Genomic DNA, 12,944 nt, shown 5'->3' with positions numbered 1-12,944 from the left:
TGATAAGTCGGCCAAATTGTGATAATGCACAGAAAGTTACAGCATACTCCCACTACTACTACGTTGTATTATTCTGCACAACAGGTCAGTGGGAGATTAGACGTGAGCTTCGCTTTGTATCCTCAGATACTGCGGTGTAGTACATCTGTATCAGCCCTCGGGCCCACGGGAGCCTCGGCCGGCCAACGCCACTGTTTGGAACAAGCATATTCAAGTAGCTCTCCCTCAGGCCAAGGAAAATGGATATTGATCTGGAGCCATGACTAAATGGATTAAATTACAGAGTAGTGTTGGTAGCAGGGCAGCAGAGAAAACGAGACAAGAGGGAGGAGGAGAGGAGGTAGCAAAGATGGAAAGAGAGATACAAAAGGGAGGGATGCAGAGAAGAGTCTGCTAAAATGTTTGCCTTGCAGACTGATTTCTTTCTCCTACCGACTCTTTTAATCCAAAGCACCGCCATCAGCCATGTGCAATCATCCCTGCGTACGTGCACACTGTATTCCGAAGCATCACCCTGGTCTTCACGCGGTTGTGAGCCAATTGGTTTTAGAGCAATTGCTAGTCGGGGGGGATTATCATTTTATATTCAACCAAGGCTGTCGAATGTGAAAACCACTAACTACTGTACAAGCTTGCACCAACGTGAATGCAGAACTTGAATAATCCTGCAGTGCGTGTGAAACCTGGGCGAATCTGGCCGTCCGTCAGTCACGGCCGACCCTGTTTTGAACAAACAGTTAATCAATCAGCATTCCTCCTTAAAGCCTCTCCCTCCTGCGTGGCCTTGCTGATGGGCCCGGTGGCTGCAGAGAATCGCTTTCTGAGTGCTCCTTCTTTGAGCTTTGATATTCGTGACATTAATGCGTTCACTTGTGACAGGAATATCAAAGAGGTGAGTGTGAACTACACTGAAAAAAAAACAGGAGAAAACTTTCATTTTCGACGCAACAGCCCTCAACGGGGTTTTAAGTTGCACCATTTAGCCCAGAGAAAATCTGTCAAGATCATATACTGTATCCACACACAACTCACTTTGCAGCCTCCCCTCAGTTTTACAGGGCTTTGCAAAATCTGCTTGCTCATTTTTTCAGGACCAGATGGCAAATGTGAACCCATACCTGCGAAACACTGCAGAACAATTAGCGGTTAAAGATCAGGATACTTTCCTCAGCAATAATAAACGCGGCTTAATTTCACGAGGTTGGAAATCCTGATGATGAAGCTTGTTAGAAACCAGTTTATGTGGTTGAAGCGGTTGATCACCACGCCCCTCTGGGCTCCTCTCTTCAGAACTTTAACAAGCAAAGCTATCAGAGCAGAAGCCGCAGCACTGATCCAAGTCCAGAAGAGGGGATTATTCCTCCCAGCTGGCCTGGAAACGGTCGGATAACCCTCAGGAGGATCTGGAGGATGTTGCTGGACAACAGGAAGTCCTGGACAGCTCAGCTCCCCTCGTTGCTATCCAACAACACATCAGCAGATTTAAGAGTGTTTGGACAGATAAGATACAGGTAAGATCTTCAGTACATGTCCTTTGTGCAGCAGGATTGAGGAACATCCAAAGATATCTATCCACCATCACGTGCACTTATACGAGGCCGTCAGCCCAGAGACTTTCATCTGCTGGAGCTGTGAGCTTGCACATCTTCATCGTAGGTTCTCTGAGTAATGTGGAACCTGTTAAACACATGCATACATGAACATACTGTACCTACATCGGCCTCTTTTCTCAGCTCTCCATAACAACCTTCAATATCTCATCAAGCATGCTTCCCACATTTGAGCTGTTGGGGTTTTAACTCACTCCATGACGTCGTGGCAAATTTGTGTCTCATAATTTAATCTCGGTGCATATTAATCCAACCAGGTTTTTGTTAAAAATGTATCTCGTGAAACCCAAATGGGTCTGCAGGGCATGTCTGGAGAACTGGTTTTAGCAGATCTTGGAGGTGGCTGGAAATGCCATCAATATTGATGACAGGGTCTTACATACTTTATGATCACATCTCGTCCAAGGTTTCTCTTTTTGCCTTTATCTTTAAATACTTTTTTTTTTTAAATAAATGTTATATATTCATTTATTTGATAAATTAACTATCATACAACAATTAATCATTTTAATCAACCATTATGCACATTCAAAGTTTTAAAATATAATATTTTTCATATTTTATAAGAAAATTGCTGAAATTAGTTTGCAGGTGCTGGAGGATGGCTGGGTCATATATATATATATATATATATATATATATATATATATATATATATATATATATATATATATATATATATATATATATATATATATATATATATATATATATATATATATATATATATATATATATATATATATATATGCATAGGTTTTCATAGCTTAATAATGTATAGATGTGCAGATTGAAGATAACTATTTGCAATATTGGAATTGCCTTGAGGACACCAATGATGGAAACATCAAGAACATCTTCTCTCCCACAAATCATGAAAAAAGCTACAGCTATTTTAAAATATCTATCGTATAATATCTTGTAATTTTAGTAAGCAGCCTTCAAGCCATACCAGATCTTCACGAGTGCTTATTCCTCTTTAAGAACCATTATCATCCAGATTTTTCATCCTTTTTCCTCAACTCCAGAGCTCTTAATCACCAACACTTTTAGCCAGTCCACTTCATTCCTCCTCGGGGCAACACTCTACTTCATGGCTAGATTGAATATTCATTAAGACTGCAGCGATTCGAGATGACACATGGGCATCCGCCTGTGCTCCACATATGCATAAAATGTGCATTGACATGGTTTTATTTTTGTCACTGAAGTGGAGAGTGGATGTTTATAGGACCTGTAATAATCCATCCCTTTGAGAGGCTGCATGTCATCTACAAAACTCCCTCTGAACATCAACATTTACGGCAGGCATGACTGACACCTTCCAAAAGTTGTCTGATGTTGTGCGCAGCTCCCCAATAGTTTGGATTGTCTTTGAAATCCTTTCCCTTCGATTTGCACATATGTGACTTGTCAAATACAGTGTGAAGCAGATGGCTACTGTCAACATTTTCTTTTTTTAAATGTGTCTTAGGAAACATGTCATCTGGGAACATGAGAAGTTTGACAGTCCATGGAAACACAGAAATATGTCATTTCACATCTTCTCACAGTCTTTGCTCTAATTGCAGAACATTACGACTCTCTAGCTCCATCTGTTGAGGCCCTTTCTTTCACAGTTAAAAGCAAACGTATGCGATTACAGACACAGAAGTCCCAACCCGGCACGAAGCGAGCGGTGAATCCTTACAAGGCATTGAGATACAAATGTCAGCTAATGACTCACTGGCTGCAGGTGATTCTTGCGTAACGACCTGTAATTCTTCAACTATGCTTGGATGAGTAAAATAATGAGCGCCGGGCAAACTTCCCCCATTTGTCTGGTGAAGGAGTATCCATCTGTTTGCTTGAAATAATTAGGGCGATGCTGGATTCCAGCGGAGGACGCAGTCTTGTCAGGTCACGGGCCTACGAGAGGGCGAACGTCTCACACCTGTAGGCTGACAGCACATGTCACTTCCACTCAGGGCCTCCTCATGAGGTAGATGCAAACCAAATGTGTGTTTGTGGCATGTTAACCTTTAAACCAGTAAACGTCCATCACTGGTGTTTAGTAGTTTTGTTTATATTGTCAAGTATAAGAGTTCTGAATATATTCACTCACCAGACTGCACTGTTTTCCACTTAAATTAGTCTTTTTCCCCTCTTTTTGATGAACAAAAGTAGTGATGTTTTACCAAGTTTAGCTCTGAACACATGCACCACTCTGCATTTTAATTCATACATCAATGTCAAAGTAAATGCACCAACACCTTTAAAAAAATCCCCAAACCATCAGTTAACAGTCTCCTTCGACATTCACGAGATGAGAATGCAACGTCAGCACCAACTTGGCGCCGTATTACAGGCCATTACTCTTCTTCATCTCCTGAGGGGAATATTTGGCTTTTTAACCGTTAATACCTCCCCCCAAGCTCTCCAGCGTTGGCCAACGTTGCATGTCAAGCTTTACTGCAGAAGAAGTTTACAGTTTGGGAGCGTTCGAGTTGAATCAGCTCTCCAGTTGGGTCGTGACCCGATATCAAAGAGTGTGAACAGAGAAGAGACGGAGTTAAGTTGCAGGCTGCACCAGAATTAATTAACAGAGATGTTTAAATCCACAATCTTAACGTTTCCAAGTAACACTTGCACTTTATTAGTAGGCCTGTGTTGAAAAAAATCGATTTTCCGATTCTAAATCGATTCTCATATTAATTCCTAAAAGTCGATTCTTATGTCTAAAGATCGATTTTATTTTCGTCATTTTCGCCAGGTGAACTTTAATCCCAGTAGTCGGACACACAGTTTGTCATGACACTTCTGAAAAATGCCAGGTGCTTCATGGCAATATGTGTGCGTGGTGACAGAATAAATTAGATAAGCTAAAATGATTTGTTTACTGCATGAACTGTTGCAATTTCTTTCTTTTTTGCACTTTAAATGGATATTGAAAGGCCTGTTTGAGTTATTTATTTCTTAGTTATTTCACAATAATTATTGTGGAATTATTTCACTAGTTATTTTAGTCATATAATTCAGGCAACAGCTCAAAAAACATTTTAAATAACACTAAGCCAAATCAATATCGAATCGGATCGAATCATAATCGATTCTGAATATTAAGAATCGGATTCGAATCGATTCTTAACATTTGAATCGATAACCAGCCCTATTTATTAGTTTCTACTTCTCTTTTATTTCATTTTTTCCTCTCACTAGCTGTGAACAACTGACCGTAAGATTTGAATTCAGATTAAAGTAAATGTGTCAGCTGAGAAAAACTGAGATGTGACAAACAAACAAAAAAAGACTAATAATTTGATAAACATTTGGAACCCACACACCTGATCAGGTTAAGCAGTTCCAGCCTCTCGCAGCACTTTTACATAGACGGAGCTCGACTGAAACATTTGCATTTGTGACTTCAGTGGCTGACCGGAAATCCCTCCAAAGGGTTAACAGCCCAAAAGATCATCGGCTGCTCAGTCACTACCCACCCTGGAACAACTGTACAGCTCTCGCTGTCTTAGTACGGCTAAAAACCTTCTCAAGGATTCGTCCCACCAGGTCAGCAGCACTTTGAATTACTGCCCTCGGGCAGAAGTTTCAGGTCTCTGAAAGCTCGGACTAAGACTTAAAAACTGTTTTTACCCAAAGGCTATAAACGGTGCTTAACACCACAAAAACCTTTATCTATAAACCTCCGTCTGTGTTATAGTAATGACATGCAAGGTACATGCACTCAACACCTCCCTGTTCTAATCACCAAATGTGCTGCTGAATTTCAATGTCTGCGTTTGTGCCTATCTTTGCTCAGATTCTCTGCAATCTACTGTCTTTTTTTGTTTCGTCTCCTTAAGCTGCTACGGTGTGCGTGTGTAATCTTGTCTTTTTAAACGTGTCTTTTTATTCTGCACTTTAAGGGTTTGTACTGCCAATCTCGTTCTACTGGTACAATGACAATAAAAGACGATTCTAAATCAAATATCTCCCATTTTAGTTTACAAAAGCTTTTACTCTACCAGACAACGCAAGGTAATAGGAACTTTAAAACATTAATGCTAGACTCTTGTTTAAAAGCACTGTTTTATTTCTCAAACCAATGCAAGTAATATACAAAGCATTTAAAACAAAAGAAAAGAATAGAAAAAAAAAAATCAAGTAAAACGTCTATTTCAATGTGTGGTTTGAACAGTAAGTCGTAGTGAGTGGAGATATTCTAATCTTGACATGGAAAATTTGACGATACTGAGGGGTGGAAAAAAGCACCTGTAATCAGTTCAAATGAAATGAATAGTAATAAATACCAGAGAACAAAGTCAACAGAAATGACAACTTGATGGGGTTCGATTCTAGATCGAATGGTCAATTAAAGGTCACACTGTAAATCCAAACATCTTCACTAGACAGCATCTGTTCATGGCAACAAAGAGTTCACAAGGTCCGCTGGGCCTTATCTGTCGGGCCGCGCCATGCCCGGCCGGACCGGCATCATCATGGGACGAGGGTGACGCATCATGTGTGGAGGTCCTGGCATCATCTGCATGGGTCCTCCCATCGGCGGCCGCATGCCTCCTGTGTGGGACAGAGACGGAGCTTAGACATCCATTTCTGACGACAACTACACCTAAGAACATTCTCTTATCATACCGTATTTTCACGACCATAAGGCGCATATAAACGTCTTATATTTTTTTCAAAATGTGTGGCGCGCCCAATGTGTGTTGTTATTGTAAGGCGGACGTAGTTGAGGCCACAATGAGAACGACCAGGTGGTTTTTTTTCCACGCATCACCATCGCTGTTGATCTGTGACTCTATGCTGCCCATCTCACAGCCAATGTGAAAAAAGAAGTGAAACAAATGAACGCTGCGCTTGCCGTTATCCCGAGAAGGTGTCGGGACTCAGCCCGTCAGGCTTCGTCCGCAGCCCGATCGCGCTGAGACCAGGAGAACAGCTAGAGAGTATGGTTACTGTTATTTAAAAAAAAAAAATAAACAAAATAACAGTAATCATACTCTCTATAGCAGTGTTCCTCAACCTTTTTTCAGTGATGTACCCCCTGTGAAATGTTTTTTCAGCCAAGTACCCCCTAACCAGCGCAAAGCACTTTTGGTTGTAAAAAAAGACCTAAAACAGAGCACTGTGCCATCAGTAACTGATTTATTAAACATAAAATATTGCTGCTACGCTTCAACCACAACTCCATCGTTGGTCCAAGTGATTGACAGGTGAAGCCAGGTGGCATTTGACAGGTTAGGTGGAACCATCCTGGTGTGGGGGATACTCTGCGGTTTTAGGATAATAAGTTGAATAGCCTACTCCTGAAGATAACATTCATTTTATGAATTTAGACTTATATTTTCCTCAATTATTTATGAAATATTTATTTTTAAAGGATTTTTGCATGGATGCTACTTTTTAAATATATGTATATTTTAAAATCTCAAGTACCCCCTGTAGTGCCTTCATGTACCCCCAGGGGTACGTGTACCCCCATTTGAGAACCACTGCTCTAATGTAGCCAGGACGAAGCTGTTGGCAGTCCCTCTATTTAACTCCCATAAACAAATTAACTAACGCGTCAGAGCGTGCCCGGCTCGTGCCCCCATCGCCGAGCGCGCAGCTCTCTGGCCACGCGCTGAGCTGTTCTCCTGGTCCCAGCGCGATCGGGCTGCGGATGAAGCCCGACGGGCTGAGTCCTGACAGGAGGTCTGACAAAGGAACTCCAACCGCTGGACGTCGGTGTGAACCGGCCGTTCAAAGTGAGGCTGCGAGCGGCATGGGAGCGATGGATGACTGATGGAGACCACAGTTTCACAAAGAGTGGAAGGCAGCGCCGGGCAAGTTACGCCACAGTTTGCGGATGGATTGTAGATGCGTGGGCTAACGTGTCTGCTGGGACTGTTTTGCAAGCTTTCGCAAAAGCCGGCATCATTTCCAGGGGGCCGCACGGCACAGAAAGTGACTGACAGCAAAGAAAGTGGAACTGGCACATTTGATTTAGGGCAGCTGTTTAATGCAGAAACGGAGGATGAGGACTTCGATGGGTTTGATTAAGCAATAATGATTGTAATAAAGACTTAAATAAAGCACAATCAAAATCAGTTTTGCTCCCGCTCTATTTTTAAATATGCACCCTTGTAGGGCTGTTCGATTTTGCCCAAAAATAAAATCTCGATTTTTTTCTCTCAAAATCCGATTACGATTATTTTGTGAATTGACAAAAGGCAAAGAAATGATTTCAAATATGCTGTTTTTTTATTGAACATTTGCCCCATTGGGCTTTAAGTGCAAACTTTGCTCTTATTAAACCAAAAATGAATGAATAAAGTGCAAAACTCTGTAAAATAAGTTGAAAAAAAGTTTTAAAAAATATAATGAAATATAAAGTTTTATCTCCGAAAGAAAAAAAAAAAAAAAAAAAAAAAAAAAAAAAATCAGCAAATCAGCACTTGCAAACATACAGTAAGTTATATTTCCAATTAAATAAAAAAAGACATTTTCTAATTAAACTAAACTGGGTCTTTGCATGCTAAATAATAATGCAACCCATGAAGGAGGTAGAGGTGTGTAATGTCAGTCATTACATTTGCTATTCACATTTGCAAGTTTTTTGCAAGGAACACGAGCCGGTCTACCGCATCTGGCTTGAGGGATGCCCGGTGGCATGTTACAACGCCCCCTCCTACACTAAAGAGCCTCTCCGATGGGGCACTTGTCGCAGGTATTGAGAGGTATTTCCATCAATCATTAATATGGTATCAATCATTAATATGTGTGCAGACAAGGTTAAAAAAAAAAAAAAAAAAAAAAAAAACGTTTTAACATCGTTCTAATTACATAATTGCGATTACGATTTAAAATCGATTAATAGAACAGCCCTACACCCTTGTATGCTTGTGTGTGTTGTTGTAAGGCGGTGCGCCATATGTGTGTGTAGACTGCGCCTTTTTATACGGTGCGCGGTATAGTCGTGAAAATACGGTATTTAAAATCTAACAGTGCAAAGTTCTGTGAAAAAAAGTCCACTTTTGTTTAATCCACTTTTGTTTAATAAAAGATTTTTTATTTTCAGTGGATTGTAGAAAGAAAACCTCCGTAATAATTTCTCTCCAATATTATAGTGGAAGTAATGTTAACACTTTTGAATGAATCCAAACTCATCTGATTAAAGCAATTTAAAAATCTTTAGACTACACAATTATGCTTGAAGGTCAAATGTTTCTTACCAGGTCCACCGGGCATCATCCCGTGTGGTGGGGGTCCCATCATGGGCATCATTGGTGGACCTCCCATCGGGGGTGTCGGTAGCATCCCTGGACGTGGAGGTCCTGTTTTATTACAAACAAATGACAGCATGAAGTAACAGCCGAGTATATGAACCCCAAACTTCATATCTGTTTCTGTTGCGTCCTGATCATTTATCTGATGCAGGAGCTGCTTCAAGCAGAAACAAAAGTCTCACATCCTTATTGGCAGGATATCTAAGAGAAATCTGCATTTTCCAAACAAATATCTATCAGCAACTACATTCTCCAAACAGATGCATTTAGAAATCAAAATCCAATGTTTTTGAGTCATTGTTCACTAAATCACATTACACAGAAGTGGGAGGTGAACAACTCACCTGGCGGAGGGCCGCCTGGGAACGGTGTGGGAGGAATCTTCCCCTGCTGGAACGCAGCCGCTGTTAAGGGAAAATAACCAAATATTAAAACACACAACAGTGACAAGTTCAACAAATATTCCATGTACATCATGAATCACATACAGAACATAATATACCATAACAACTTTGTGATTAAAGTAATTTTAATTCACTCTGTACATATGAAATGCATGAAGTTCGACATTTCTGCGGAAGACAACACACTTTGGGCCAAAATCTGTAAATGCCATGGACGGTTTTGCTGCTTCACAGTTTTAGATGATATGGAAAATAATGACATTTCCAATAAGACACAAAAATGTGTAGAAAACAACATCTTTGTGTTGCAAAGGAGCATTTCATCTGTAAAGCCTCACATGCCTCCGCACTGGACCGAATGCACATTAGCTTTGCATCACTTATGCGGATTAGTAGTTTCAAATCTCAGAGGGGGCCTAAGTAAGCCGATGTATAGACGGCAGCGTCTAAGCAGGCGCCTGAACATCCCACACGTGTGCATGAGAATGCCTCGACATAGGCAAGGCATGGGAATAAAACATTTACCAGGCAGCTAAATATAGAAGACAAACTGCATGCAGCTCTCACATTTGGCATGTGAATGGTTGACTACACAAATAAATAAACCATAAGTGTGTTACTGTCACTCGAGGTCAGTTTCTCATCCAAGTTGAATTCACTACACAAATGAGCTTTACGCTAAAATCCTTTGACAACCTGAACAGTTTATTTATGGCATCAGGCTTCAAAATAGGCCAAGACGCCATCAGACAAAGCCCTGCTTCAAAATAGACTGTCAGCGTTGTTTCCAGGTAGTTTGATTATACTTGGACAGGAATAAAGACTTAATTGAAGGGGTAATGTGATAGGGATCAACAACGTAGTTACACTGGTGACGCAGGTTTGTAGTGGTAGATTTGATCAAGTCTGTACGGGAAAACCTTCCACGAAGAGGCAGCGGACAATTTATCTCAGCACCTATCAGACATTTATCCACATAACCATCTAAATTCAATTCAAAAATACTTCACTAATCCTGATGAGAAATGAATGAATGAACGAATGAATGAAGTATCTACCGTTTACTCTTAAAACTTCCATCATGCTCAGTTTTATGTTGGTGGTCTTGTGGTTATCAGTTTTCTTTGTTTTAAATGTGCATGTTAAAATTCAAACATTCAAAAAAAGCCCCCCCCCCCAACACTTAATGCATCATTGCTAAATACTTTTGATGTAACAAATTGAAATGATTTATCAAATGAATAGTCATCTTCTTGCTCTGCTAAAAAAAATAAACATGGCCAATCTCTGCTGACGTGACAGTCCAGGAAAGGGAAGAAATAAAAAAATCCTAAACTACACCCTTAACTCTCCCAATTTTCAAGTTTGCCGACCTTTTTGGAATCAGGTCTCTGATGACTTGAGCTATCTTACCCTGAAAAATACATGAAAAGAGAAATAACTGTCTTACTTGTTTTGTCAATCAGGCTCTGTGCCTGCTCCTCCATCCACTTCTGGTAATAATCTTTCACATTTTCTTTGTGTTTTCGCCCGCTACAGTGGGTCTTCCTCACCGAAGGCTTGGAGAGAAAAAGAATAATGTTTATTTAAGAGAATGAAAAAAATACACATTATTTGTTTCCTTCAGACATTGATCAATACTTATAATTGACACAACTTACCGAATCATGTGTCAGGTAGGTATCACAATAGTCACAGTAAAACCTGCGAAGAGTAAAAAGAAAGAAGAGACTGACATTTAGGCCCTGTCCCAATACACCCACTACCCCTACTTTTCAGCCCTACCCCTAAATTTTGCGCGTACCCGTGAGGGTAGTGGTGTCCCAATTCCTCTTTTCATCTAGGGGGAGTGGAATTTTCGGAGCAAATTTCTTAACAGGCGTAGCTACAACTGTTAGATTTCATCTATTAAACCAACATTTATATTCCTAAATGATTTATTTCAGCCAGCGGTAATTCTCCACAGAGCTGCAGGTTTCTCCCCCGGGACGACGGCGCAGGTCGACCCGGCCGTGAGCTGCTGCTGCTCCGAGCCGGCGGCTCATCTCCGAAAACATTGGATCAAAATTCAAATTTTTGGATAAACTGAGCCCAGGTTGGGGATCTTAACGGTTACTTTTACGCCTGAAAAAATATTAAAACTTAAGTGGCATATTAACAGCGCTACAGCTGAAATTAAAAACAGCTTTTGGCTCTCGGCTTCCTGATATGTTGTGACGTATGTGAAAACGTAACTACGCAGTCGCTTACGTACCCGAACGTAAACCACACAGTGACGTAGCAAGCAAAATTTAGGGGTGGTGCTGAAAAGTAGGGGGAGTATTGGGACAGGGCCCTGGGAAGATTTCAAGTGCCCTAAAATCTGTGGCTTCTTTTTTAGGGGTAGTGGTAGTGAGGGAGGGCTAGTGGTAGAAAGTAGGGGGTGTATTGGGATTGGCCCTTACACTAACACAGTTACAGCTTAATTAATACATTGTATAAAAGTTGTATTTTAATTGTACAAATGCATAAAATCCACATCCAGTTTCTAATCCCAGTTAGTATAACCAATTACAGATAAAAAAAACCCCTCAAACTCTGCAGTCATCGTGACAAATTACTGCTCACATGCAGTATTTCAGTTGTGAATGGGTCTTGCAAACATTGAACAGCTATAAGATAGACATTTTTCAAATCAGGAAAATTTGATAAACAGTTCCCTCTGCACAAGACTAAATCATGTAAACTTATTATAGTTTGCAGCTCAAAACTATATTCAAATATCACAATTCAGATCCTATTAGATTTTAGATTTCCTCAGTTTATTTGTCTCTTCTTTGTAGCTACAGCAACTTAACATTACAGTCTCAATTCAAACAGCACGTCAGAAAATATGAGACAAAAATGCCAAAAAATGTTTGAACATTTGAAAAAAACAAAACAAATGTAACTGAGTTAAAGCTGAAAAACGTGATGAACTAAAGGAAACGGTGAGCCGAAAACAAATCAACTATGGAGTTGAATTTCTTTACTTAATAACATTAAGTCATTCACTTTTTCCTACACTTATAAATTGTGAATTAAGATATAATTTAATTTTATGGTGCTTTAAATTTTTCGCACAAATGAACGTATACGTTTAAATTCACTCCAGCAAATAGCCAGATCCCTAACAAAGAGCACGGCGTTTTTATAAGAAATCTGGGCTAAAACGTTCAAAAACGGATATTACCGCCACTCTTTACTCATCCAAATTCAAATTACAGACGAATATTAATGTGAATGAAAGAAGTGCGTTGACATATAGTGTAAAAAAGCACATAAACGTGGACTTACTTGGGCATGTTTCGCGGTAATGGAGAACTGCACTGTTCCGGTGTTCCCTGTAATCGTCCCGACCAAAAAAAGGAACAGACTTCTAAAGGTTCCGCCTAGCAGTCGTGTGATTGAAAAAGGAGAAACCAAAATATAAAAACGTACTATTTTCCTATACATATAAATTAATACTAACAATTTAGTTTTGGATTCATAAGTTTTCCCAACATGAATGTATATTCAGTATGAAAATAGATGACTATAAACACAATATAACTTCAGCATCATTCATGATCTAAAGACATTTTGTTTCATGTTCGTCTCACTGAATGATTGTGTGCACACTCATACTGTATAAATATCCACTAGAC

The 12,944-nt window shown here is 40.0% G+C and overlaps 1 protein-coding gene across 1 annotated transcript; it reads right to left on the bottom strand.

The window, feature by feature from the left end:
- Nucleotides 1-5,664: 5,664 nt before the first annotated feature.
- Nucleotides 5,665-12,685, bottom strand: snrpc (small nuclear ribonucleoprotein polypeptide C). Its single transcript, XM_061728447.1, has 6 exons — nt 12,595-12,685; nt 10,941-10,983; nt 10,730-10,838; nt 9,220-9,279; nt 8,822-8,923; nt 5,665-6,164 (listed from the first exon to the last, which is right to left on the bottom strand). Exons 1-6 carry the CDS (start codon nt 12,600-12,602, stop codon nt 6,043-6,045), a joined length of 444 nt encoding a protein of 147 aa, XP_061584431.1. The 5' UTR covers nt 12,603-12,685; the 3' UTR covers nt 5,665-6,042.
- Nucleotides 12,686-12,944: the final 259 nt, after the last annotated feature.

Source organism: Cololabis saira, chromosome 8 (assembly GCF_033807715.1).
Source record: "Cololabis saira isolate AMF1-May2022 chromosome 8, fColSai1.1, whole genome shotgun sequence".
In the NCBI taxonomy this organism is placed as follows: domain Eukaryota; kingdom Metazoa; phylum Chordata; class Actinopteri; order Beloniformes; family Belonidae; genus Cololabis; species Cololabis saira.
Note: the sequence above shows the minus strand (reverse complement) of the source record. Positions and strands in the feature narration are given on the sequence as shown.